At 32.2% G+C, this 26671-nt stretch overlaps 1 protein-coding gene, 2 long non-coding RNA genes, 1 other non-coding gene and 2 pseudogenes across 10 annotated transcripts; 5 read left to right on the forward strand and 1 right to left on the reverse strand.

Annotated features, from left to right (window-relative positions):
- Window positions 1-1093: 1093 nt before the first annotated feature.
- LOC146935186 (pentatricopeptide repeat-containing protein At3g18970-like) lies at window positions 1094-26313 on the forward strand (annotated as a pseudogene). Its single transcript, XR_015030148.1, has 3 exons — window positions 1094-1672; window positions 3987-5420; window positions 25923-26313. The product of XR_015030148.1 is annotated as a pentatricopeptide repeat-containing protein At3g18970-like (transcript).
- LOC146935187 (uncharacterized) lies at window positions 2350-3854 on the reverse strand. Its single transcript, XR_015030149.1, has 3 exons — window positions 3184-3854; window positions 2992-3064; window positions 2350-2647 (listed from the first exon to the last, which is right to left on the reverse strand). It is a non-coding gene; the product is annotated as an uncharacterized LOC146935187 (long non-coding RNA).
- TRNAA-CGC (transfer RNA alanine (anticodon CGC)) lies at window positions 8155-8227 on the forward strand. The gene has a single exon. It is a non-coding gene; the product is annotated as a tRNA-Ala (tRNA).
- LOC146935189 (uncharacterized) lies at window positions 14651-20730 on the forward strand. Of its 4 annotated transcripts, none has more exons than XR_015030147.1 (11): window positions 14651-14881; window positions 15174-15203; window positions 15296-15477; window positions 15717-15809; window positions 16170-16545; window positions 16950-17138; window positions 17219-17581; window positions 17798-18306; window positions 19262-19357; window positions 19487-19637; window positions 20308-20730. It is a non-coding gene; the product is annotated as an uncharacterized LOC146935189 (long non-coding RNA). The 4 variants fall into 4 exon arrangements; XR_015030145.1 differs by having other exon boundaries at window positions 17219-17299; window positions 17443-17581; window positions 17798-19357; XR_015030146.1 differs by having other exon boundaries at window positions 17219-17282; window positions 17443-17581; window positions 17798-19357.
- Window positions 22416-26313, forward strand: LOC146935190 (pentatricopeptide repeat-containing protein At3g18970-like). 2 transcript variants are annotated; one of them, XM_085750346.1, is made up of 3 exons: window positions 22416-24280; window positions 24646-24726; window positions 25923-26313. In XM_085750346.1, the coding sequence occupies exon 1, from the start codon at window positions 22831-22833 to the stop codon at window positions 24265-24267; it is 1437 nt and encodes a 478-aa protein (XP_085606472.1). In that variant the 5' UTR covers window positions 22416-22830; the 3' UTR covers window positions 24268-24280; window positions 24646-24726; window positions 25923-26313. The 2 variants fall into 2 exon arrangements, with proteins under 2 accessions (XP_085606472.1, XP_085606471.1); XM_085750345.1 differs by having other exon boundaries at window positions 22416-24726.
- Window positions 22416-26313, forward strand: LOC146935191 (cell number regulator 6-like; annotated as a pseudogene). The gene is made up of 2 exons (XR_015030143.1): window positions 22416-24726; window positions 25923-26313. The product of XR_015030143.1 is annotated as a cell number regulator 6-like (transcript).
- Window positions 26314-26671: the final 358 nt, after the last annotated feature.

Below are 26671 nucleotides of genomic sequence, written 5' to 3' on the forward strand. Positions count from 1 at the left end.
TGTTTATCATGTTTATATCATTTCCTATCCTTATCCAGTTTCATATCATATCATATCTCTATCATATCATGTGCATCAAACGGGCCCTAAGAGTCTTTCAAAAGACTAACATTCGTTCTATGAGAATCATCAGACGACTAACTTCCTGTCTATGAGAATCTTTCCAAATTTTTATTACTTTAATCTTAAAACTTTGTTGTTTAGAAATATTCTAATTTAATTCATTGTATGTTAAAAAAAAAATTTATAAAAGAGTTCCTTTTGATGTTCCCAACATTTATGTAAAAAAAGTGTTCAAAAATTAAAATGTTTAAGCATAATTAAACAAATTTTAATTTAATAGAGACTAAAATTGGGTGTTGAATTTTTTTTGACTTAGACATTAACATGTCAAATTGTTTTTAATTCAGTATATTTATCGAGACTAAAAATTTATTTAACTCTTTTTGTCTAATGACCATTCAACTAATAATATTCAATTATTAAAAAAAAACTCATAATATTCAATCTAAATAAAAACGTAAATATATTTTCAACTACCTCATTATATGAAGTCATTATATTTCTCAAAAGAAAAATTGCATCAATTATATTAATGGGTGTTCAAGGAATAGCAACGATTCTGCAATCATTGCAGATCTTGGTGGAAAAAACAATTTTTTTTATTCAGGAGGAAATTCCATGATTGCCCAACAGTTAAATAAATAATTTAAATAGAATTTACCTGTAATAACAGGTTACCAATGTACCACAACCTACAAACACATGTCACTTTGGTAATAAAAAAAAAAAGAAGTCTTTTATATAGTCTCCTACCGTAGGGGGGAATAGATTGTCTCCTGTGAGAATGTCTCCAGTTTTCTCCAGTGTCAAATCTAAGTCATTAAACATCTTCTCTCTCTTGATTTTAACATTTATTAACATTCAATTTAAGAAATGCATTTAATTTTCAATGGGTAGGATTTCACTGGACCCTCCAGTCACTGGAGAGGATCCATTCCCCCGTAGGGGACCTATTCACGTCTCCTACCTTAAATGGCACCATAAACAAGACACAACTTCCGTATTCAAACGTTAGAAGGTAATAGTGAAAATCAATTTCCAAATAAGCTAACTTAAAAGAGAAAGAATTCTCTACACTCATATAAACTCATTCTTCTATATAATTTTTTTTAAGAGCTTTTCCAATTAATCTCATGCCAACAACTCTTCCAAGACTCAAATGCATTTCACTCTTAAATTCTTTTCCCAAACAAACCCTAACAAACAACAACATAAAGCAAATTCATGCTCAACTAATCACCAACAACCTCAATTCCCCCAAACTCTTCTCCAAACTAACAGACTATTACTCTTCCACTTCATCAAACCCTAACATTCTCAATTCCATCATTTACTACTTTCACCCCCCACATTTACTCCTCTTCAACACTATCATAAAATGCACCCCCCTTAACCACTCTATTCACATTTTCAAAACCCACTTCTCAAAACAACTCATTCCTTTTGATCATAACACTTTCAATTTTATCCTTGGAGCTTGTGCTCGTTCGCCTTCATTTCCAACGTTAAAATTAGGAACACAGTTACATTCCTTAATTATAAAACAAGGGTTTGGTTCCAATGTTTTAGTTCCAACTACATTAATTCATTTTTACTAGACTCTTGACCCGTGCATCGCACGGGTCCTATCGACCGTAATAGAAATTGATAAATGATCTTTGACACGTAAGATACGCATACATCTATCAATAAACACAAATTAAATTATTAGAGATCAAATATCGCAATCAAATTCGTCTCAACATGTCCTTAATGTCATTTGATAGAGAAAACATTAATATATTAAAGACTATTTATTTATTTAATCACAATATAAGTATTGGGACAATTATTCTCTTTTTTTCTTCATAATTAAAAAAGAACACTCTCATTTTCTTAATTATAAAGAAAAAAGAATATAGTATTACGTTGTTGCACAGGTCAATTTAATTTACTGCGTTAACGGTGGAATATCACAATTTAACTTGTAATAATTGTTTTAAATTTCTACTACCATGAAAAAGAAAAACAAAGTACAAAGTCACTTCAATTAATAGAGTTTCTAAAGAACACATACGACATCAAAAGAATATATACTTTAATATTTACAAATGTTTCCAACCAAAATACTTGCTTATCAAGCCTGCATATATCATAGAATATAATAAAAGAAGAGATATTGTACAATGTATTATTTTGGTAAATATTAGGTTATCTACGAATATGGTACAAAAGGGTCAACATCTAAAGATCAAAAACTAAAAACACCAAATCATGCATGCATCCCAACAACAAAACAAATAAATATTCAATAATGGAAGATATTCCAAACATAAAGCTGCTCAAATAAAAACTGCACATAAGGACCACCAAATGTTTCAAATTACATAGAATTGATGTTTCTATGTGACTTAGCTTTCCGGGTTGGTTATTTAGGTGTTTTTTTCTTCTGGTATAACCCTCTGTGTAACCTTGGCTAGTTTCTTGGTTTTTTGTTCCTCAGTTGGCTGTTCAGCACTTTTGCCTACATGCTAGTGCTTTTGTTTGCTTTGCTGCTGATCCTTCTCGCCTTGAGTAGGTTAGGCAGTGTGTTAATAAAGTTTGGCTGTTAAAAAAAAAAGAAAGATGTAAGAAATGGAAGTTCTCTATGAATATGAAAAAGTATATTATTCATGATGTAAGTTATTTCTTAATGACATTTGAAACACAACATTCTGAGGGGGAAATATATGGATTCCATCATCTCCGTGTCACCGGATCTCCTTAATTATCAAAGTGTTTAAAGCAATTGAATAAAAATAGTCCAAAAGATTCAGCAAAATTTTGAATTGCAAGGCTATTTTCCCATTTACATTTTATATCTACATATTTGATGGTTCATATTATTTTGTTTCACGAAACAGTCAATAAAATATTTTACATAAGAAGAAGCATGTACATTACTAATACCTTATACATGATGCGTATATAAACCCAATTTGTATCAACAAAATATAGAATGAAGTTTTAACAGCTCCTGTCTCTGTAATCAATAAACGGAAGGACTAATAAAATTTTGAAACAATTGGTGCAAAATAAATAAAATTAAGAACGAACAAAAGTTCAGTGTATACACAGCCCAAAAACAGGTTGCTAACTCACCAATAACATGAACCTTAAAAGAAACATGGACACCAAGGAACTTAAACAAACAACATAGCAGCAAATCAAAACTTTCTTCTGCATCCAAAACACACTAAAAGCATAAAATTAGCAGCATAACAGAAGTTTGCTTCAACAAAACCAGAAAATAACTCTACAAAATAATCTAAAGGCCTGCTCATAGCCAAGGGAAGAAAAACCAACATATATATACAGGCTACAAAAAACTGAAAACGCACAAACCTACTCCTGCCAGCATTCCTGGTTATCCGAAATAGACGACATGAAGCAACAACCTGAAAACCTCCTGCAAACGTGCAAACGGGTTTAGGGAAAATCATGGATGAACCGTGGGAGAAGAACAAATTATCAGGAAAGAGAATTGAGATAGAAATATGAGAAATATGAGAGAGGCAAAAAATGGGGAGAAAAAGAAATCAGAGTAATTTATAGCAGAACACACAGTATATATAACACATGGTGTACATGGGCATGGGAAAGAGAGTAGAATAATAAGTGCATTGAGAACAATAACAATCACGTTGGAAACATAGAAATGAGGTCAAGGTATATTAAATGTCATCCTTCAGCCTCTTGAGATACATGCATCGGTTGTGGGTGGGAAATTACTAAAAATTGAACTTAGATTGCCGAGGTGGAAAGCAGTAACAAATGGCAAGGCAAAATTTGAAATTCAAATTTTTAGGGTTAAAGTGATTAGCAATTAGCAATTAATGACATGTATTTAGAGGGAAAAAATTAGGTTAAGTGATTAGCTAGACCTAATAAGCTTTAAGAGTAAGTGATGCTAACAATAGAGATGTTAAATCTGCACGTAAGGTGTTTGATGAAATGCCTGAGAGAAATGTTGTCACGTGGAATGCGATGATAACCGGTTATTGTTCGTTGAAAGATGGAAATGAAAAGAATGCAGTGAATGGGTTGTGTTTGTTTAAGGAAATGCTGATGGTTGGTGGGAGTGAAGTTAGACCGAATGATACTACCGTGGTTTGTTTGCTTTCTGCGGCTTCTCAATTGGGAACGATGGAAATTGGTGTTTGCTTACACGGGTTTGCGGTGAAGGTGTTGTGTAAGGTTGAAGATGATGTGTTTATAGGGACAGGACTTGTTGATATGTACTCGAAATGCGGGTGCCTTGAGAGTGCTTTGTCTGTTTTCCAGCGGATGAGATGGAGGAATGTTTTAACTTGGACTGCGATGACTACCGGACTTGCTATTCATGGGAGAGGGGAAGAAGCGTTGGAGATTTTGTATGATATGAGAGGTGATGGTGTGAGGCCGAACGAAACGACTTTTACGAGCTTGTTGTCAGCTTGTTGTCATGCAGGGCTTGTTGAAGAAGGGCTTCAATTGTTTCGTGATATGGAAGGGATATTTGGTGTGGTGCCTCGGATACAACATTATGGTTGTGTTGTTGATCTTCTTGGAAGAAATGGAAACTTGAACGAAGCTTATGATTTTATCATGGCAATGCCGATTACTCCTGACACTGTAATTTGGAGGAGCTTGCTCAGTGCTTGTAGGATTCATGGGGATGTTGTGATGGGAGAGAAGGTGGGTAGGTTTCTTCTAAAGTTTAAAGAGAAGAGTTCTGAAGAGTTGGCTCATAAGAGTGAAGATTATGTTGCTTTGTCAAATGTCTATGCTTCTGCAGGAAGATGGGATGATGTTGAAGATGTAAGGAAGAAGATGAAGGTTAAGGGTATTTTTAATCAATCTGGTCTTAGCTCAGTTCAAGCTTTGAGCAATGATACATTGTAAATAACAAAGAAAAGTATGTTAGCAAGACACTAATTTTGAACAAATTGTTATTTTCCGCAATTCGCGATTTATTGCTGAACTATGGCACACTCTTCATAAAGGACTTATTTATAGTACTATGTTAGTATGATTCATTACAGTAATGTTTAAGCAAGAAATCACTTGCTTTTGTTACCGTTCCATAATTACAGGTTTGACAGGACTGTTTTGTCCTTGTGTTTTATTTTGACGCAACATAGAAAGCTTGAATAAAGACACTCCTCGGATTACACCATGCATTTGTCATGCCATTTTTATTGAGGGTGGTATTGCTCTGGCAACAGTGACTGCACTCTTTAATGGTAGCATTGATAGGACATCATTCTCATTTTTAGGGTTTATTTTTTACTTGGTGGATGTGTGACATATACTCTGGCCAGGTTTGGCAATCCTTACAGAAGAATTATCATTTAAAGGTATGTGTCTGTTGAATTTCTTGTTCACTTGTACTAGTAAATATTGCATCTGATTATTGCTGATGTGTAATGTAGAATTCCTTAGATGTTAAAAGCAATGTCCCTTCTGAAGGAGTTTTTTCTACTATCAAACCTTGTCCGTATATTGTAATACATGCATATTTTAAACTTCTTGATTTGGAAGTTAACAAAAGTGTACTCACTGGTCTAAAAACATGTTAAAAAGAGCTATTTAATGAATAATGAGGTTTTCCAGAATAAAATTGTTTTGGTGCTTCTATTGGAAGTTTAAGAAAAGAAGCTTAGGAAAGATCTAAAAAGGGAAATATATAATAAAAGCACCTGTTTTCAAAGCTTATAAATGATTATGATGTCCGATTTATAAAATCTTAAGCTGCTTGCTCACTGCTAGGAGCACAGTTCAGAAACTTTAAAATAGTAGCTGTATTTACCCACTTCTTGGACACCTCAGATACTCCTAGTTGCATTTTATAATTCTTTCATTTTTTGAACTTTTATAACAAAAAAAAGATGGGATTATCACAATAAATGAAGAGCATTCCCGCTCCTACAATATCTCGACATTATTCATGACATGAAGCTATGGCATCGTGATGTGATATCTATGTTACACCCCCATGTGAGAAAAGACTTCGGTTGTTGTTATATGGCTAAAATGCTAGACATGTTTGCCTCACCTGAGTAAAAGCAAGAGGTGCCGTTCTAAGAGGATGGCCCCATCTGGCGCCTTGCCTTGTTGCCTTAGGCACACCTTTTGGTACCTTTGTCTACACCGTTTTGTTTTGCATATCATCTTCACTCTTACATAGTCTCCCCTAAAGTTTCCCAATAGTAGGAGTGATTTGGGTTCAAACAATTAAAATTAGGAGAAGAGCCAAACCAAAATTGATAATCAATTATTCTGTATGATAACTTGCTACTAATGCTTCTTCCGTTTATGGTAAATCAAAATGCGATTTTCATGTTCAAGGTGGTGGCCAAATAACTAACTTAAGTAGCATTTACATAAGTTAGTTAACGAGAATTCACCAACTATCTCGTTAACTAATCCATGAGTTAGTTAACGAGATAGTTGGTGAATTCTAGATATAAATAATTGATCCCTTGTAATTCCAAACTGAGTTGGATGAATTTTCGTTTGTGTTAATTTCTTTTGGTGAATTCATCTGCTCTGTTCTATATTCTCTCTGAAACATTTTCTTGTGTGATGGTGTTAGGATATAGGATAAGTGTATTGTCAGGATATAGGTTAGGATATGAGATAAGAAGTTAGTAAGGAAAGTTATTGGTTGATGAGGTTGTTATAGAGCTGTCTTATAAATAGAAGGATATATGGTTAGAGGAGGTAGCATTCTGAATCAGATATGTAAGCATTGCAAACATGTAGTGGCTCTGTTGCAAAAGGAGAATCACTTGGGGGAGAGTTTTCTCTATATTCTTGCTTACTTTCTCAATAAAAGGTTCTTTCTCTTCAATACAATTTTTGAGTTCTTAACGGATGGTTCCAGAGCTCAGTCATTGAGATGAGTTGTGCCATCTTCTGCAATGCCAAGAAACAATAGTGAAACTGGACTCTTTCCGCGTTGGGAGTCGTTCCGTACACCAATCTCCAAACCTTTGATTAGTGTTTGTTAGGATTAACTTTGATCCACTTGTGTGGTTTAAAATGTTTGTCATGTACATTTGGGTTGACTTGCACTCTTGTGTGGATTTACTAGATTAAGTTTTGTGTCTCCCCAATTTTTTTATTTTTTAAATAATATATATGAGCATTTGACAAGTATTAGAGTTATTCTATTCTCTTTGATGTCATTGTGTTTTTAATTTAGCAAACAAAGAAACTCAAATATAAATAAATAATAATAAAGTTTTTTAAATATTAATCAAAATATATTGTAAAATTATACTATAAGTAAGAAATAGCAGAGCAAATAAATATTAAAAAATAGAAAAATACTATATCATACTCCCTCTAGTCACTATTATAAGCAAAAATCAACTTTTTAGGTTCATTCATTAAATGATGTATTTGGTCAATAATATAGACCAAATATATCATTTAATAGATGAACCTAAAAAGTTGATTTTTGCTTATAATAATGACCGGAGGGAGTACATGTTAAAAAAATTTATGTTTACTCAAAATCAAAATAATGAAAATTTTATTACCTTTACAATCTTAGAATTGTTTTAAAAAGGCTTAAATGCACTTTTCACCCCCTATGTTTCGAAAAATTGCGATTTTGGCCCCCTTATAAAAAAAATGGATATTTTGACCCCCTAACTTTTGGCCCTCTTTTGATTAGTTGATTTTGATAGAGATTATGTCAATTTCTCAGTCTCTAATGGTGTAAACTGACATGGGGATAGAATGATGCTGATAAGTGGAGTACAAACTGGCATGGTGTAACTTTTGGCCACCCTAAAGAAGGATCCACTTATCAGTTTGGACTCCACTAATCATGTCAGTTTGGACACCATGCCAGTTTGGACTCCACTTATCAGCATTCTTCTATCCCCATGTCAGTTTACACCATCAGAGACTGAGAAATTGACATAAATCAGCTAATCAAAAGAGGGCCAAAAGTTAAGGGGTCAAAATATCCATTTTTTTTATAAGGGGGCCAAAATCGCAACTTTTTGAAACATAAGGGGTGAAAAGTGCATTTAAGCCTTTTAAAAAAAATTAAATTGTCAAACATTTATCATCATAGGGGGTGTAGCTCATATGGTAGAGCGCTCGCTTCGCATGCGAGAGGCACGGGGTTCGATTCCCCGCACCTCCAATGAATACTATGAAATTAAATTTAATTTAAATATTTAAATTTAAATTTAATTTAATTTAAATTAATAATGCTTTTAAATTAATAATGCTTTTAAATTAAATTTAATTGAATTTAAATTTAATTTAATTTTAATTTAATTTAAATTAAAGATTTTATTTTATTTTTTTGAAAGATTTTAAGATGTTGCAATTTACACATTGTTTATCTATCCATTTTGATTTTAACCAATAGGGTCCCGAACAATTTTAAAATATATATAAGTTTTTTATTAACTAAATATTATATATTAAATTTAATTAACGACAACAAACTCAAATCAAAATAAATGCTTTTAATTTAATTTAAATTAAAGATTAATTAAAGATTTATTAATTTAAATTAAAGATTTTATTTTATTTTTTTGAAAGATTTTAAGATGTTGCAATTTACACATTGTTTATCTATCCATTTTGATTTTAACCAATAGGGTCCCGAACAATTTTAAAATATATATAAGTTTTTTATTAACTAAATATTATATATTAAATTTAATTAACGACAACAAACTCAAATCAAAATAAATGCTTTTAATTTAATTTAAATTAAAGATTAATTAAAGATTTATTAATTTAAATTAAAGATTTTATTTTATTTTTTTGAAAGATTTTAAGATGTTGCAATTTACACATTGTTTATCTATCCATTTTGATTTTAACCAATAGGGTCCCGAACAATTTTAAAATATATATAAGTTTTTTATTAACTAAATATTATATATTAAATTTAATTAACGACAACAAACTCAAATCAAAATAAATGCTTTTAATTTAATTTAAATTAAAGATTAATTAAAGATTTATTAATTTAAATTAAAGATTTTATTTTATTTTTTTGAAAGATTTTAAGATGTTGCAATTTACACATTGTTTATCTATCCATTTTGATTTTAACCAATAGGGTCCCGAACAATTTTAAAATATATATAAGTTTTTTATTAACTAAATATTATATATTAAATTTAATTAACGACAACAAACTCAAATCAAAATAAATGCTTTTAATTTAATTTAAATTAAAGATTAATTAAAGATTTATTAATTTAAATTAAAGATTTTATTTTATTTTTTTGAAAGATTTTAAGATGTTGCAATTTACACATTGTTTATCTATCCATTTTGATTTTAACCAATAGGGTCCCGAACAATTTTAAAATATATATAAGTTTTTTATTAACTAAATATTACATATTAAATTTAATTAACGACAATAAACTCAAATCAAAATAAAATGTCCTCCTGGTCCTATTTTGCACCTAATGGTACAAGATGATATAGAGAAAATAAAGATGGCCTCAACCTGATAGAGGTTGATGGATCAGCTAAAGTGACTTTAGAGTGTGAAGGTTCTATGGAGAACCATGTGAAATTGGCTAGAATTGTTAGGACATATATAATACCCGTTCTACAAGTCTCCTCCCTTCATGTTAGAACATGCACATATAAGGGGAGTGGCTTTGGTTGAAAGTGACTCCCAAATCGCCATTCAAGTGTTCAAATCTCGTGAAATTGTTCTTTGGGATGTTCTTAAGTTGTTTATTAGATTTTTGGGTTCTTCTCATACACAAACCACATAAATTAGTTGAACAAATGCCCTAGATGGTAACCGAAAAAATTGTGATTGATCAGTATTTACAAACATTAAAAGGCTACACATTAAATATATAAATATATGTTTGGATTTAATATTGTAAATTTATTTTTGGTTTTCCATAGGTTTCATTCACCGAATGTGATCTTAGTTAATATGTTTCAGACACTAAATATAGATATCTTTCAATTTGAGATTCAAACCTTAAAAAGTTTTAAAAATAATTTGACCACATTGTAGCATATTATTTTTTTATTATCAAAGTTACACTAATAACTATTTTGTTGTAACCAAAAAAAAAAAACTATTTTGCAACCGTCCCTGAAGGAATTCAAACTTTGTACTTTGAGGTTACAATACTAACCTCTTAGCACAGCTAACACCTCGAGTGTAATGATTTTAGCACATGATGTTAAATATATTTCACCATTATATCATTTTTCTATATTATATTCTAAAATATTTTAATAAACATCTATATGGTGAGATATGATTGAGTAATAATGTAAAAATGTTTACACTATCAATAGATATGCATATTAAAAATTAAAATTAAACATATAATGAAGAAATTAGCAAATGGGTAAATAAATTAATATTAGTAACTAAAACATAAAATACATTGTACCATGTTAAAAAAAATTATGTAAATGTGTAATCTAATGCCTTAAAAGTTGAATAAAAAGATTCCTCGTATAAATATCATCAATTGGTAAATGTTAAATTATTGTCTTAGTGAAGGAAAACTTCATATGCTAAAACAATAAAACAATACCATTTTTTATATTTTGCAAGTTTGATATTTTTCCTTTTTGTTAAGGAATCAACATTGTTTAATCAAACGGTCTACATTGAGTTGCACCTAAAAGCTGGTTTCTGCTGATACATTTTGTCTTTTTAAAGGTCAAAATCTTCCGAACTTTTCACAAAAGAAAGAGATAGCAACAACGTAGGCAGTGTGTAGGATTTTCTCCAACTACGGAGAACAATAGAAGAGAATGTCACATTTGTAACAAGTCCTTTTCTAATGGGAAAGCATTGGGAGGCCACATGAAAACTCACTTAGCTAAACTACCAATCCCTCTAAAATCTCCAATCAACAACCAAACACCTGAACACTCAGTTGAGTCAACCAAACATCAAACTCTCTCTATTTCTACATCTTCCTCATCAATTTCCAATCCAAAACCTATGCATAATCTTCGATCTTTGAAGAGGAACTTTTATCATACCCTTGTAAACTTTAGTAAGAATAGTGTGTTTGATTCTTTTCTAAAAAACCCAACTGGAAAAAGATCGAAACGCGGTCGTAGACAATTTAATTTGGCTGAAGAGAATACAATATTTAATGTAGCTGAAGAAAATGAAGAGGATACACAATTTAATGCAATTGAAGAAATAAATGAGAATACACAAGTTAAATTGGTGTATAGTGATTTGGATACAGAAGCTGCTGAAACAATGGCTATTATTTGTGTGAATGAATGGAAACAAGTTGAGGAGAAATACTATAGTGAGAAGAAAAAGGTTAGTGAAAATGGCAACATCATGTTTGAATGCGATATTTGTCATGAAGTGTTTCAATATTGCAAAGATCTTGTTAGACATGAAGCAATCCATAAGAAAAATAACAATATATCTGAAGAAATTGGTATAAGTGGAAAGGAATATGATGTTGTAAATGAAGAAGTTCACAAGTGCACATATTGCTTGGAATTTTTTGAATCTGATCATGTACTTGAGGAACACAAAACGGTACACTTATCCAATTTTTCTGATTCTAACCCATAGAAAAATGATTTTAAATTGAGATTGTAGTCATTGGTTTAGGTTTTAATGTAATTGCATTTTATTTGTTTTGAATAATGTTAAATAGTTGAATTTACTTCATTTGATTATCATGTAAGAATTCTTGTTGGTAAGTTTTATCTTTAGAGTGTTACTTATTGTTGTTGGCTACAAGAGTTTTCTATTGGTCTTGACGTTTCGATTTTAGACCCTAACTCCTTGCAATAAAACTATCATGCAGTTACAAACAGTGATCAATCTCAATCATTGATTTAATGTTATATGGTGTAGATTACACCGTTAGTAAACTAATGTTAAACAATCTCAACTATTGACTTTAGATTAGACGATCAAGATCTATAACATTGTGACATAGTTGCAGGTCGGAATCCAAATTTTTATATACAAAACTTTGAAATTGTTGGTTAACATAGCTAAAATTAATATTGAACCTTTGTCGAGTTCGATCAATGTTCATGTATATTCAAGTATTATTAATGTCAACTAAGTGACCAAGTGAGAAGAAGTTTTTTTTTTTAATGATAAAAATTTATGATCATGGATACCACAGTTAAAGGTTAGAAAGACATTAGACCTCAAAGAGCACTTGCAATAAACTACACTTACTTCCCTTTGATGTGAGGCATGTAAACTTTTTGTTGGATTTGGAATCACAATAGATTAGCAATGTACCATGTGGTAGCACACGACTAATACATGTTTGACATTTATGTTTGAATATTCTCGATTATAATTAATTTGGCTTTTTGAATCGGTCTAATTGTAAGTAAGAATTCAAAGCTTTGTCTCTAAATTTTATTTTGATTTTATTGTCCAACTTACTTTTACATGATCGAGTTCAAACATAAATTATTTTCAATTCACCTAAAACCTAGTAGAAATCAATTATTATCATCACAGAACCAAACACAAAGTAATAGTATCATTTCATTTCACGATTCTGCTGCTAAAGAAAATATATTTGAACACATATATACTTACAACAAGTTTCAATTGCAATAACATAAAATTTAAAATCAGTAGATTGAATAGAACCAACACTACTATTTTATTCACATAACGCCATTTCACCTGATATATACTTAAGGCAAGTTTGTTATAAATTAAAAATAAAAATTAGAATTCAATAATTTATATATTATTTTTTAGAGATTTTAAGAAAAATATATGGTGTTTTGTATTTGTTGTTTATCACAATGGAAATTCCGAATAAAATAGTATTTACTGAAAATATTTTTTAAGAGAAACTAATGAAAGCAATTTATTTTAAGCAATTTTTAGTATTTTTTATAATAAATGGATAAAAACTCATAAAAATAGTTTTTTTTTAAATAAACTGCATCATACCGGACATAAAAGTTTTGAATAAAGAAGTTAAACATGTTGGTTGATTTCCAACCATGTGGTTAACATTTATTACTTCAATTGTTTCAAATATTATGATATAAGCAACATAGTGGTCGGAGTGTTGTTAATGTGGGAGGTAGTCCGCCTCCCTATAAAAAAAGTATCTTGTTGTGATTCAAGTTTAGTTCCGTGACAAACCCAACATGCTTTGAAGATCTGTTACGGGATTAAAGACCATAGGTCGTTGATATATGATAGAATGTATTTTATTCCATTTCATGTAATTGACATTCAATTTGCAAGAAATTTTCAATATAAAATATAAATATCCAAATATTAAAATTGTAGTGTTTTTCTATCTGATGTTATATAAGAAACACAAGACATGTAAGATCAACAATATGATTACTTACATCCTAAATATTATTTAAAGAAAGGAAGAAAAAAAAAATACAAAAAGGAATAAAAATCAAACTTTTAGGAAGAGATAAAAAATGAAAGAAAAAAAAAGTCAGACTAAATTTATATCAGAAAAAGTTTGTTCTACTAAAAAGTTTATTAGCATAATGATTTTCTTCTATGAAGATAGGATAAACCTTGAATTCAGAGTCGTTGAACATGCAAAGGCCAGTAAGACTTATGCTAATAAGGTGTCTATCCACACTTGCACCAGATAATAAGTTGATAGCACACTTGAGCCCCCTGTCGAATCAAACAGTCACATAGACATCGGGCCATAAAGGTAAAAATAACTTATCCTTTCACGGGTCTATAAATAAATTGGTTCACGCTAAAATCAGGTACAAACTCTCATTTTGAGATATCAACTTAAAGCACCTTAAGACCTCATTGACTTAAGCGTTGAAGTTTCTTTGTAGGTACACCTACTTAATGGTAAAGGAGAACCGTGAACCATATATAATAGTATATTCATAATGCATTGTGTGTGGCTGAAATTAAAAAGTCAATACTTGCAAATGATGCTAATATTATAAGATTATAAGGATAAAATGGTAAACTAATTTTAAACCCCCCTCTTTTAGACCAGACGTGTATGTAATTTAAAAAATCACAACCCCCCCCAAATTGAATGAAAAAGACCCTAAAGACGTGTTATATATATTTTTTTTAACCTATTCTATTTATAATAACTTCGATGTCGAGTATTGTAGGAGATGGCTGATATGGCTTGCAAAGGTGACCATATACAAGGTTAGTTCTCAATTTTATTTTGACATACAAGATTGTATTGATTCTTTAATTTTAAATAAAATGAATTAAGTTTTATCATTTAAACTATACATAAAGTAATGTTATTTGAAAACTAAAAATTAATAAATTTTTAACACCAAATAAAAATATATCATTTATAACTACTAATGTAACTTGAAAATAATTTGTAAACGAACTGTATACATAAATGGTATTGAACAAACTAAAAACTTACCAATATTTTTTGATGTATAAAAAAAAAAATTATCAAAATAACATTTCGCAATCATCCTCTGTCTACTCATAACAAAATAATACAAGCATTAAAAAAATAAAATAAAAACAAATAAAAAGTGAAAGGATAGATTTTGTCTCCAAGTGGATCTCAATAGGCCATCTAGCACTATCTAGTCCAAACCTTCTCCTCTACTAAACTAAATAGGAAAATCAATGTCAGTGGAAATTACACTTTTGCCCTTAATAAGGGCATTTTCGTAAATTAGTAAATGGACTCCTTTGCCTATATATATGTGAAAAGAAAAAAAAAAAAAAAGAAGGGGGACGAGAGATTGGAACGGGAGAGGAAGAAGAGGGATGAGAGAAAGAGGAAACGGGAACAGAGAAAGAAGGGTCGGCGTATTCTTCTTCTTCATCAAAGAGGTGATTTTCTTATTCCTTCTTGAATCTAAGGCCATGCATGTCTCAGATTGAATGAGTTTTGTGCTTTTAATTCAAAAATTTAGGTTTTTGGTTTGTTTCTTTGCAATTTTGGGTTTAATTCATCTATGTGAAATTAACTTTCTCAATTTGTATAGTTTTGAACTATTGCCATCAGATTGTTTAGAAAGTAGCAATTAAGTTGTTGTGGGGTATGTTTGAATTGATGTTTTAGTGTTTGGGTTAAAATTGAAGTCTTTATAAGCAATAAGCTGTCAATTAAGTTGTTTTGCAGAAGCTTAAGTTGGAATACAAGTTGTTGCAGGTATGGTTATGTGTTCTTTATATTACCAATGCTATATTTAAGTTACCATATGAGTAGTTGGTGGACTGATAAACTGTTTTGGGAGTTGACAGAATTGCTTAAATCATAATTGAGCTGTTTTAGAAGCTGACAGAAAGTGATTATGGAGGATTAGGGCAAGGGCAAAAGTGGATAAATTGTAATTAGGCCGCTGATTTGGATACAAGCTAGGAATAAGCTGGTTTTGGAAGAAGTTTGGTGAAACCCGTATTTGTGACAGGGCTCCACTAAAAGGGTAAGAACTCACTCCCTGTAACGTCGAATCAAGTGATTTTTGTTCTTGATTTTTGATGATTAAACTGATTTGGGCTGTTTTTGGTTTAATTTGTGCTGAGAAGAAATATCAATGATTAGTTTCTGATGCAAATATGTCTCTGCAGAAGCTTTTTTTGTGTTTTAAAGATGTTATAACTTTGTATAGCATATTTCTATTTTTTTTTTCTAACTTCCGTGTGATGATTCTTTGCAAAACAGAGAGACATTTCATGGTGCACTGAGTTTTGCGGCCTCACTTTCCCACTTTGGCTGAATCTATAGCTTTGAGGTGGTGACTTCAATTGCCTTTAGGTACTGACTTCAATTCAATGTCTTTAGGATTAAATTTGTCATCAATCATGGTAGGAATTGGAAGTTTGTTCCATTTTTAAGGCATTTTGCTAACTTAAGAATTAAGACTTAGCGTAAAAAGTGCATCAAGTTTAAAGATTCCAATGCAGCAGAAAGCTCTTAAAATCAGGTTTTGCATCTCTCTCCCAGACACACAAACGAAAGCACACACACTGACACACTATGTATATCTTAAATTTGTCGATATAATCCTGAGTTGTTAGTGAGTGTGATTTTCATTTGAAATTTTAATGTTCATTTGAACTTTTGTGTTGATAACTAATTTTATAAGCTTTTCTTTTCTGAATTATTGACATGCAGCCCCCGGTAGCTCCGCTTATGGTGCATAAGACGTCCTGGTTGAGTTGGTGTGGCCTGTTTGATGTTCTCGGTCATCTTGCACAAATTATTTGAAGATGAAATAGTTGAAAATGCAAGAAGTCTATTGGATAAATATCACTTGATGAGGGATGGATTCAAGCCTGTAAAAATAAAATCAGAGTGATTCTGGTGGAAGCCTTCATCCTATGAAAAATTAGAGAAAATTGGTGGTTCTGATTTCAGTGCTTGGACAAGTGAGTATGTACCTGCATATCGATTAGAGATTGACCCCAAGATAATGGGAGATTGAAAGTTTCAGGGCTGGAAGAAGTCTTCAGAGAATAGGTGGGAAGTTCTTTTGACTCACTCTCAAATGGTACTTTATCTCTTCCTTTTGTATCGACCTTTATATTTTTAGTGATGATTTTTTTGTTATTTTATTATTAGTAGTTGTGGCTCAACTATTTAAGTAAGCCAAGTAGTGGACTTCATCTTTTGTCCGTAGTTTTATTAAAAAATAGAAGGAAAAGAATATAATTAGAAGAGATAAATAATGCTTATTACAAAACTCATTCAAAATCTGTGTTGAATAATTTCAGTACTTGGTATTTGACATTCAGACAATCTTTTCATTGTTAAGAAGTCTTGTGCGAAACTTGTGGCTGATGCGAAGGTTAGTTTCAAGATCAAATGTGTGTGCCAAGTAAAGTAGTGTAATCAAGTAAATTTATGTGTATGTTTAACACTTATATGTCATGTTTAACGATTTCAAATGTGCAGGGTGAAAATGCTGGTTTTTATCCATCTGAGCTGAAAAATCTCATTGGTCACAAGATGCTTTTTGTTGTTGATCATTCATCCAATGCAGTTTCCAGGTCTGATGGATCTTATCGTGTTGGGAGGGTCTGTATGGATGCTAAAATTATTGAAGTGTTTGAGGATGGGGATGCAAATTCTTCAAATGTCAAGGTTGGACAGTGATTGCTGTGTGAAGATATTATTTTAGATTTATATAGAAAAATAATGTATTTCTCATTTTTGTTTTCCAGGGAAATGTGGAAGGTTCTTCTGCATTGAATAAGGATGATAATGCTGCTGCTGGAGCGCAGTAAGGTGAAATGTTGTCCGGGGTAACTGCTGACCCTCATGATTTTGTCAAGGGTTCTGTTTTGTTGCCTAAGATGGTGCCTGCAGATTTGCTTGGCAAAAGGAAATTGACTAAGATTGGTTCATGACATAATTGTGTTTTTTGGTTTAAAACTGTCATATATAGGTGTGAGAAAAAGACTTTGGGGAAAATATGCAGCAGAGATCAGAGACACAACAAGAAAAGGAAGAAGTGTTTGGCTTGGAACATTTGACAGTGCTGAGGATGCTGCTTTAGCTTACGATCTAGCTGCATTTTCAATGAGGTAATAATCTTGTGCTCAATTTTTCTGTTCAAAGGGTCAAAGGATATTTGCAAGAGATTCAATGTGATTGCAAAAAGGGTTTTCACCTGCACTTGCATTCAAAATTCAAATTAAAGTATTGAATTTTAAAGCAAATATACGACATTAGTTAGTAGGATTATGTTACACTAACATTCTTGAAATGTATTGTTGTCTGAATTGAATAATTTTTGTCAGGGTTCTCTACGTGACAAGGCAAGCAGATGAATATGTAATTTGTCGCGATGATTGGTTTTAAATCGTTTCCTCTCCACACTATCTCTCTGAAATTGTACTTCCTTTCGTTCTGTCTCTATAATTTATACTTTTCTATTGCTTATACTGCAATGATTCATCTAACTAAGCATATATTTGATACTGTTGAAGGTTATATACGCCAGTTTTGTGGTTTGCTACTGCTGGATCAAATCTAACAATCTGGCTACTTATATTTCTGTTCTCCGCCTGTTTTTCTTTTAAATTTAAAATATATCTTGATTGTGTTATAACAGTCCTTAACTGCTCATAGTGGTTTCAGTTAAGGTGATATCATTGATTTAGATGGTTTCATTTTCATGTCTTCATTCCTTTTCCTCCTCTTATTTGGATTGCTGAACCGCCTGTTTTAGCAATATGCAGATGATTCGAACATTACTTGTGTTCAGCATCATCGTAAATTCTTAAAGGACCATGTTGTTTTTAAGGAGGTATTTTTCACTTTATATTCCATTTTTAGAGAGCTGCAAGGTTGTGTGTAGATCTAAAGATGTGGAAGAATTTTTTGCTTATAATTCGGCTGCAAATGTTGCATGTTCGGATAGTTGGAAGCTGTTGTTTGCACTTGCATTTTATTCATGTTTTTTAATTTTTTTTTTATCATGAGAGGAATTCATGAGGTGAGCCATAATCAGTGATGGCTTTCTAATCAGTTGGAGTCACGGGACATTGCTGGTTGAATCAAAGTTATCCTCATATCTAAGAACCTGACCTTTGTATTCCACCTCTTTGCTAGGGTTGCATTTTGAGGGGACTGACAGTTTGAATCCCTGTCCATTGTATGGTAGGAGGTCTGTATTTGTCTTTGGTTTTCCAAACACATTGGCTGCAATGGAATCACTAAATTATTTTGATAAATTAGCATTGCTAAGTTCTTTATGCAATGATGATAGCATTTGCTGTAGTGATATACATTGGTGATCACAAAAATCCAATCAATCCTTAGGTAGTTGCTCTGTTACGTTGCAATGCTCCATTCTTCAAATAACTATTTAAACTATGATATTACATTGTTTGTGGTTGAGAAAAGTGTGCCTCACCCCTTTGTAGTGACCAGCATTTTCACATACCTATTCATAAAGTTTGCAACTATACTTTTCAGTGACGCTAGAAACTTAAACTTAGATTGCTGTCAAAATGAAAACCTTGAACTTAGATTGATGATGAATTAATTTGGACTTCCAATGGGCAAAGAGTATATTCTAGGTTGGATAAAAATGAGATATATTTCAAATTAAAAAGTTTCTTTGTGCAGCAATATGATCCTCAAATGATTGCAAGGACTGATAAATGGCATGGTTCTCTTGGAAATGAGGGATCATATTGTGATTCCTAAGTATCTGTTTTAGAACTTTCATGCATGTGATTAGATTATATATTCTTCAGAGGTGACAACCAAAAATTGAATGCCTATAAAAAGAAGTTAAAGAGTTTTGATGGGCACTGTCACTGTGATCATGGTTTCAACTTTTATTAATCAAGGTAAAGTTAATACCTTTCTAAAGAAAATCATATGTTCTTATGAGCAATTAAGTTATAAAGATCACAAATTCTAAGGAAACAAAAATGAAGTCAGTTTTACGTAACCTTTGTTTTGATTATTTGTTCAAGCCTGAGGAGATAAATGCTATCAAAAAAGACTTTGATGAGCCTGGAACGCTTGCTCCAACTGGATACGCTTGCTCCAACTGGATTACATATTGGTGGTACTAAATATATGGTGATTCAAGGTGAAGCTGGAGTTGTCATTCGAGGGAAGAAGGTATAGAATGTTGCTTCTGTTTTCATTTGATTTAATTTGCATAAATTCATAATGTAGTGTAATGAATCATCTATGCTATGCTATGCTTTAGTAAAGATAATCGTATATCGTTCCATTGAATGAATCATCTATGCTATGCTATGCTTTAGTAAAGATAATCGTATATCGTTCCATTGAATCTCAAAATTTGTCAATTTAATTGTAGGGTGTTGGCATGTTACTCTTTGAAATTAAGGAATTGACAAAAACATAATTGTAATTGTAAATTTCATTTCATCATCATTTACATGTTATATTTGGTTAACAGATATTTCAAGCTATTCTATAAAGTTGAATATTTCTAATCAAGTTGCTACTGATAAGCTAAAACTCGAAGTGTTTACCATATAATGTGTGACTAAAATGAACGTCATTTTACTATTTTAGGGATGCTGTTGTCAATTTAGGAATTTCAGGAACTATTCTTAGAGAAACTTACAATTTCAGAAATCACAATGGGTTTTAACTCTTTACCATTTTCTCTATCAAATTAAAATTGAAAATCTATTTGCAAAGTGTTTGACACCCCAATCCTGCCAGAGGCTGAAGCAATATCCTTTATCAGACTTTTCCATGCGGTGACTTTATTGGCTGATGCAAATTTTTCATATAATGTTTATTTATAAACCAGGATCAGACTGAAGGAGGCTGCTTAAACGGCAACGATGACACTTCTCAGACATCTGAAACTCAGACCAGCAAGAACTTGGGAAAGAGGCCAGTCCAGGGTTTGAAAGGGTTGTGGAGGCATCAACCACTAACAAGCGAACATTGCGCTGCCTGAAGATTGAAGACTGAAGATGAATGCATGGTTGTTCTTTGGATTTAGTTGTCATGTATTATGTCCCATTGATTGTCGTATTTAGCGTCTTCGCCACTTATGTTTTCATGTTCTCTGTCTTATGTATGCCTTTGTTTCCTATCCTTTTGCTTTTCTGTGCACTCCCTTATGGTTTGCAATGACTGTTAATGAAATTTGGATGGGGTTTTTGTTTGTTAGTCTACATTGATTACTCATACTTCCATTTCATCATGCCTATATTTTTTGCATTACTGTTGTGCCACTCTTTCCTCCATTATATGTTGTGAATGAGATGTAACTTATAACTTATATGATTATATATTCTCGGGCTGCTGTAAGATACGTCATTATAAATGATGCATCGAAAAAAAACTAGAGATTTTAGTTTAAATGTGTCTAAAATATACCACATGGATTAGCCTGGCCACTTCTCTGTGTAGATGAAGTATAGAAGTTCAGATCATAAGACTGGATATGAAATAATTAGGTTGCCATCGTTACATTATCAGGTATAGTTTTTTATGTCAAGAAACCATCATGAAGTGATTACTTGGGCAAGTAGTTTACTTTGTTCTAATTTACATCCAAATCACCTTACTGATATGCTCTTGTGTAACATTTTCCGAAAACCCACATATGCTCAAATATGAATAAGAGTATTCCTATAATTTTATTTACACAAAGATGTTCATATCTTAGCTTTTTCTCATATGCTTTTAACCGTATTTTTAGACCTTTCCTTTGAAAGCCCGTAATAGGACATGGTTATTAATATGCATATAAGGTTTTTTTTTTAAGTCAAAACTATGATTCGATTAAGATGTTTCTTTTTTTTTTTTTTAAGTTAAGAATTGATGGCTATTGAATTATGATTGTGCGTAGCATATATTACAATCTTTTTAAGTCAAAACTAATTCGGCATAAGTTCTTTTTGTATTAGGATGTTTGTTTTTTAACTGAAATGGGACTCATCATCAAATCTAAAAGTAAAGTAGACAATGTTGCATTAGAATCTCTATCTTGTGCGTGTTAATATTATTAGTTTTCCCTTTCACATGTGTACAATGTACTTATCCCTTTATTTTATGCCGTTTTTTATAGTACTTGAACAAATAGAGTTGCATCATTATTCGTATATAACAAAGTCTTTAGAAATCTTGTGCGATATCCATTAATTTGATTGTAGCATTTTTCTAATCAAATATCCAAAAGAGTCTTGAAGAGGAAGTATCTAAGGATGACTTTAGAGAATGTGGAGACACACAAGACATATAATTGCAGGGTAACAACAGCTGACAAGAGGAATGCTGAGAAATCTTTAGGTGGTGAATGATTTGACTTCGTCATAGACCGCGACCTACAAGAGAGTGACAATTTGATCTTTGATTTGGAAGATCCACCAACCAAAATGTATGTCAGACACATCTGCGGCCAGTAAACAACGAAAGGTAGTGGTTACTTTTGGAATTGAAGATGATGGGGTTATTTTGGAAATTTAACTTTGTAATCCATCAAACACAACTACTTTAGAATCTATGTTATATAACTTCTGTTTTGGTTTTGCTTATGGTAGACCTATCTAGGATTTGATATGTTATAGATCATGATTTTTTATATTTATATGCATGTAATATCTAAATTTCGAATCAGTTTACTTTTAAACGTATTAAAAAATATCTGTTTGCCAACAAAATTATCCCAAAAAAAAGCAATCCACCCCGTGCGAAGCACGGGTTTGTAGCTAGTTTTACCAAGAAAAACAAAAAGCAAATTTTTTAAAATGATTGCATAATAATTTTTCATAAAAAAAGACCCACACAAATCTATCTATATTTATCAAACATTATCAAACTCAAAATATTTACCTCAAAAATAAAAATAAAAATTCATACAAATCAATTTTGAACGCTTTATTGAGAAAATGCAGAAGAAAGCATAACACAAACACAACAAGAGACTCATCTTCACTGAACTTTCTTACAAATATACAAAAAACTGGGAATGCTACCAAACGATGTCGTTTCAACCCTTCCACAATAACAAAAACAAAAACCCTAATTTCACTTCTCCGCCATTGAAGAAGGCCTTGCTGAACTCAAAAACCACTGAATCCTTCAACCATATGGTCCTCGCCATGCAACTTCACTCTCTCACTGACCCCAATTCCAAAACCCTAATCCCCAATTTCGACCTAACTATTCTTCTTTCCGACGAAATTCTCCTTAAAATTCTCTCCAAGCTTCCTAATTCACAATTTATAGATTCCCAAATCTTACACATGTTGATTTAGTCCCTTCAACTTTCGTTGTTCATCCTCAAAACGCATTTCACTCAGGTAGGTTAATTAATCTCATGCCAACAACTCTTCCAAGACTCAAATGCATTTCACTCTTAAATTCTTTTCCCAAACAAACCCTAACAAACAACAACATAAAACAAATTCATGCTCAACTAATCACCAACAACCTCAATTCCCCCAAACTCTTCTCCAAACTAACAGACTATTACTCTTCCACTTCATCAAACCCTAACATTCTCAATTCCATCTTTTACTACTTTCACCCCCCACATTTACTCCTCTTCAACACTATCATAAAATGCACCCCCCTTAACCACTCTATTCACATTTTCAAAACCCACTTCTCAAAACAACTCATTCCTTTTGATCATAACACTTTCAATTTCATCCTTGGAGCTTGTGCTCGTTCACCTTCATATCCAACGTTAAAATTAGGAACACAGTTACATTCCTTAATTATAAAACAAGGGTTTGGTTCCAATGTTTTAGTTCCAACTACGTTAATTCATTTTTATGCGAACAATAGAGATATTAAGTTTGCACGTAAGGTGTTTGATGAAATGCCTGAGAGAAATGTTGTCACGTGGAATGCGATGATAACCGGTTATTGTTCGTTAAAAGATGGGAATGAAAAGAATGCGGTGAATGGGTTGTGTTTGTTTAAGGAAATGTTGATGGTTGGTGTGAGTGAAGTTAGGCCGAATGATACTACCATGGTTTGTTTGCTTTCTGCGGCTTCTCAATTGGGAATGATGGAAATTGGTGTTTGCTTACACGGGTTTGTGGTGAAGACGTTGTGCAAGGTTGAAGATGATGTGTTTATAGGGACAGGACTTGTTGATATGTACTCGAAATGTGGGTGTCTTGAGAGTGCTCTGTCTGTTTTCCGGCGAATGAAATGGAGGAATGTTTTAACTTGGACTGCAATGACTACCGGACTTGCTATTCATGGGAGAGGGAAAGAAGCGTTGGAGGTTTTGTATGAGATGAGAGGTGATGGTGTGAGGCCGAACGAAACGACTTTTACGAGCTTGTTGTCGGCTTGTTGTCACGCAGGGCTTGTTGAAGAAGGGCTTCAATTGTTTCGTGATATGGAGGGGAAATTTGGTGTGGTGCCTCGGATACAACATTATGGTTGTGTTGTTGATCTTCTTGGAAGAAATGGAAACTTGAACGAAGCTTATGATTTTATCATGGCAATGCCGATTAGTCCTGACACTGTAATTTGGAGGAGCTTGCTCAGTGCTTGTAGGATTCATGGGGATGTTGTGATGGGAGAGAAGGTGGGTAGGTTTCTTCTAAAGTTAAAAGAGAAGAGTTCTGAAGAGTTGGCTCATAAGAGTGAAGATTATGTTGCTTTGTCAAATGTCTATGCTTCAGCAGGAAGATGGAATGATGTTGAAGTTGTAAGGAAGAAGATGAAGATTAAGGATATTTTTAATCAATCTGGTCTTAGTTCAGTTCAAACTTCGAGTAATGATGCAGTGTAATCAACAAAGAAAAGTATGATAGCAAGACAATAATTTTGAACAAATTGTTATTTTCCGCAATTCACGATTTAATGTTGAACCCTGCCACACACTTAAAGGACTTATTTGTATGACTATGTTAGTATGATTCATTACAGTAATGATTAAGCAAGAAATCACTTGCTTTTGCTACCGTTCCACCTTAATTACAGGTTTGACAGGATTGTTTTGTCATTGTGTTTTATTTTGACTCAACATAGAAAGCTCTAATAAAGACACTCCTTGGATTAAACCATGCATTTGTCATGCCATTTTTATTGAGGGTGGTATTGCTCTGGCAACAGTGACTGCAATCTTTAATGGTAGCATTGACCATAGGACGTCATTCTCATTTTTTAGGGTTTATTTTTTACTTGGTGGATGTGTGACATATACTCTGGTCAGGTTTGGCAATCCTTACAGAAGAATTATCATATAAAGGTATGTGTTGAATTTCTTCTTCACTTGTACTAGTAAATATTGCATCTGATCATTGCTGATGTGTAATGTAGAATTCATTAGATGTTAAAAGCAATGTCCCTTCTTTAGGAGTTTTTTCTACTATCAAACCTTGTATGTATATTGTAATACATTCACATTTTAAACTTCTTGATTTGAAAGGTAACAAAAATGTACTCACCGCACCGGTTTAAAAACATGTTAAAAGAACTATTTTAATGAATAATGAGGTTTTCCGGAATAAAATTGTTTTGGTGCTTCTATTGGAAGTATAAGAAAAGAAGCTCAGAAAAGATCTTAAAAGGGAAGTATATAATAAAAGGACCTGTTTTCAAAGCTTATAAATGATTATGATGTCCAATTTATAAAATCTTAAGCTGCTTGCTTGCTGCTAGGAGCACAGTTCAGAAACTTTAAAATAGTAGCTGTATTTACCCACTTCTTGGACACCTCAGATACTCCTAGTTGCATTTTATAATTCTTTCATTTTTTGAACTTTTATAACAAAAAAAAGATGGGATTATCACAATAAATGAAGAGCATTCCCGCTCCTACAATATCTCGACATTATTCATGACATGAAGCTATGGCATCGTGATGTGATATCTATGTTACACCCCCATGTGAGAAAAGACTTCGGTTGTTGTTATATGGCTAAAATGCTAGACATGTTTGCCTCACCTGAGTAAAAGCAAGAGGTGCCGTTCTAAGAGGATGGCCCCATCTGGCGCCTTGCCTTGTTGCCTTAGGCACACCTTTTGGTACCTTTGTCTACACCGTTTTGTTTTGCATATCATCTTCACTCTTACATAGTCTCCCCTAAAGTTTCCCAATAGTAGGAGTGATTTGGGTTCAAACAATTAAAATTAGGAGAAGAGCCAAACCAAAATTGATAATCAATTATTCTGTATGATAACTTGCTACTAATGCTTCTTCCGTTTATGGTAAATCAAAATGCGATTTTCATGTTCAAGGTGGTGGCCAAAGGTTTAATGGCTGCTTTAAAATTTCATAGTGTCACACACATTCTATGTATATTCAAAGCATTTTACTTGTGTTTCCTAGTAACTTGTACTTGCATAATATTTTGAAAATTATTTCCTCTAGCTTTTATGGTTTACACATAACATAAAACCATGTCTTTCTTTACAATTGTCTTAATCTTTTGATGATTCCAGAATTCGCCCGGTGATCCTTGTTGTGTACTCTGCTGCTTGCACTGGCGTGCCTTGTCAAGAGCACATGGAGATGAAGGGACGGCTCTCGGAAAGTATTGCCTCAGAAATGACCCATGTAAATGCTACTCCAATTCAAGAAATTCAAGAAATGAAGTCTACTAATGAAAAGAAAAGTCCTGAATCCTCTTCTGCTAACAACACTGAGCATACTAATTTAGAAATGCAGGCTCTATAAAGTACCATTGTTAACATCCAAAAGAGTAACATGTAGTTTGGAGTTTTCGAGTTCCGTGTTACCTTGGACATGTAGATTACATATGTAGACAACACCTTTCTGCCTCCAAGTGCCAAATTATACTGAATCAATAATGTTAAAATTTTATTGATTTTATTGTTTTGTCTCATCAAATTTTTTTTTTTTTTATTATGTCTATTGAAGTGAATGTCAGATATGCTGAATTTGAGAGTTTGTTACAAAGTTATTTGGCTACTTAAGTTAGTTAGGTTTAGAATCGGTTAATCCATGAGTTAGTTAACGAGATAGTTGGTGAATTCTATATATAAATAATTGATCCCTTGTAATTCCAAGCTGAGTTGGATGAATTTCGTTTGTGTTAATTTCTTTTGGTGAATTCATCTGTTCTGTTCTATATTCTCTCTGACACATTTTCTTGTGTGATGGTGTTAGGATATAGGATAGTGTATTGTCAGGATATAGGTTAGGATATGAGATATGAAGTTAGTAAGGA

Source organism: Medicago sativa, chromosome 3, assembly GCF_051527215.1.
Source record: "Medicago sativa cultivar Bolivia chromosome 3, Bolivia_mono, whole genome shotgun sequence".
Taxonomy (NCBI): Eukaryota; Viridiplantae; Streptophyta; class Magnoliopsida; order Fabales; family Fabaceae; genus Medicago; species Medicago sativa.

Coding starts and splice junctions, on each gene's coding strand:
- LOC146935190 (XM_085750345.1), top strand. CDS start 22,831: ATGCCAACAACTCTTCCAAGACTCAAATGCATTTCACTCTTAAATTCT.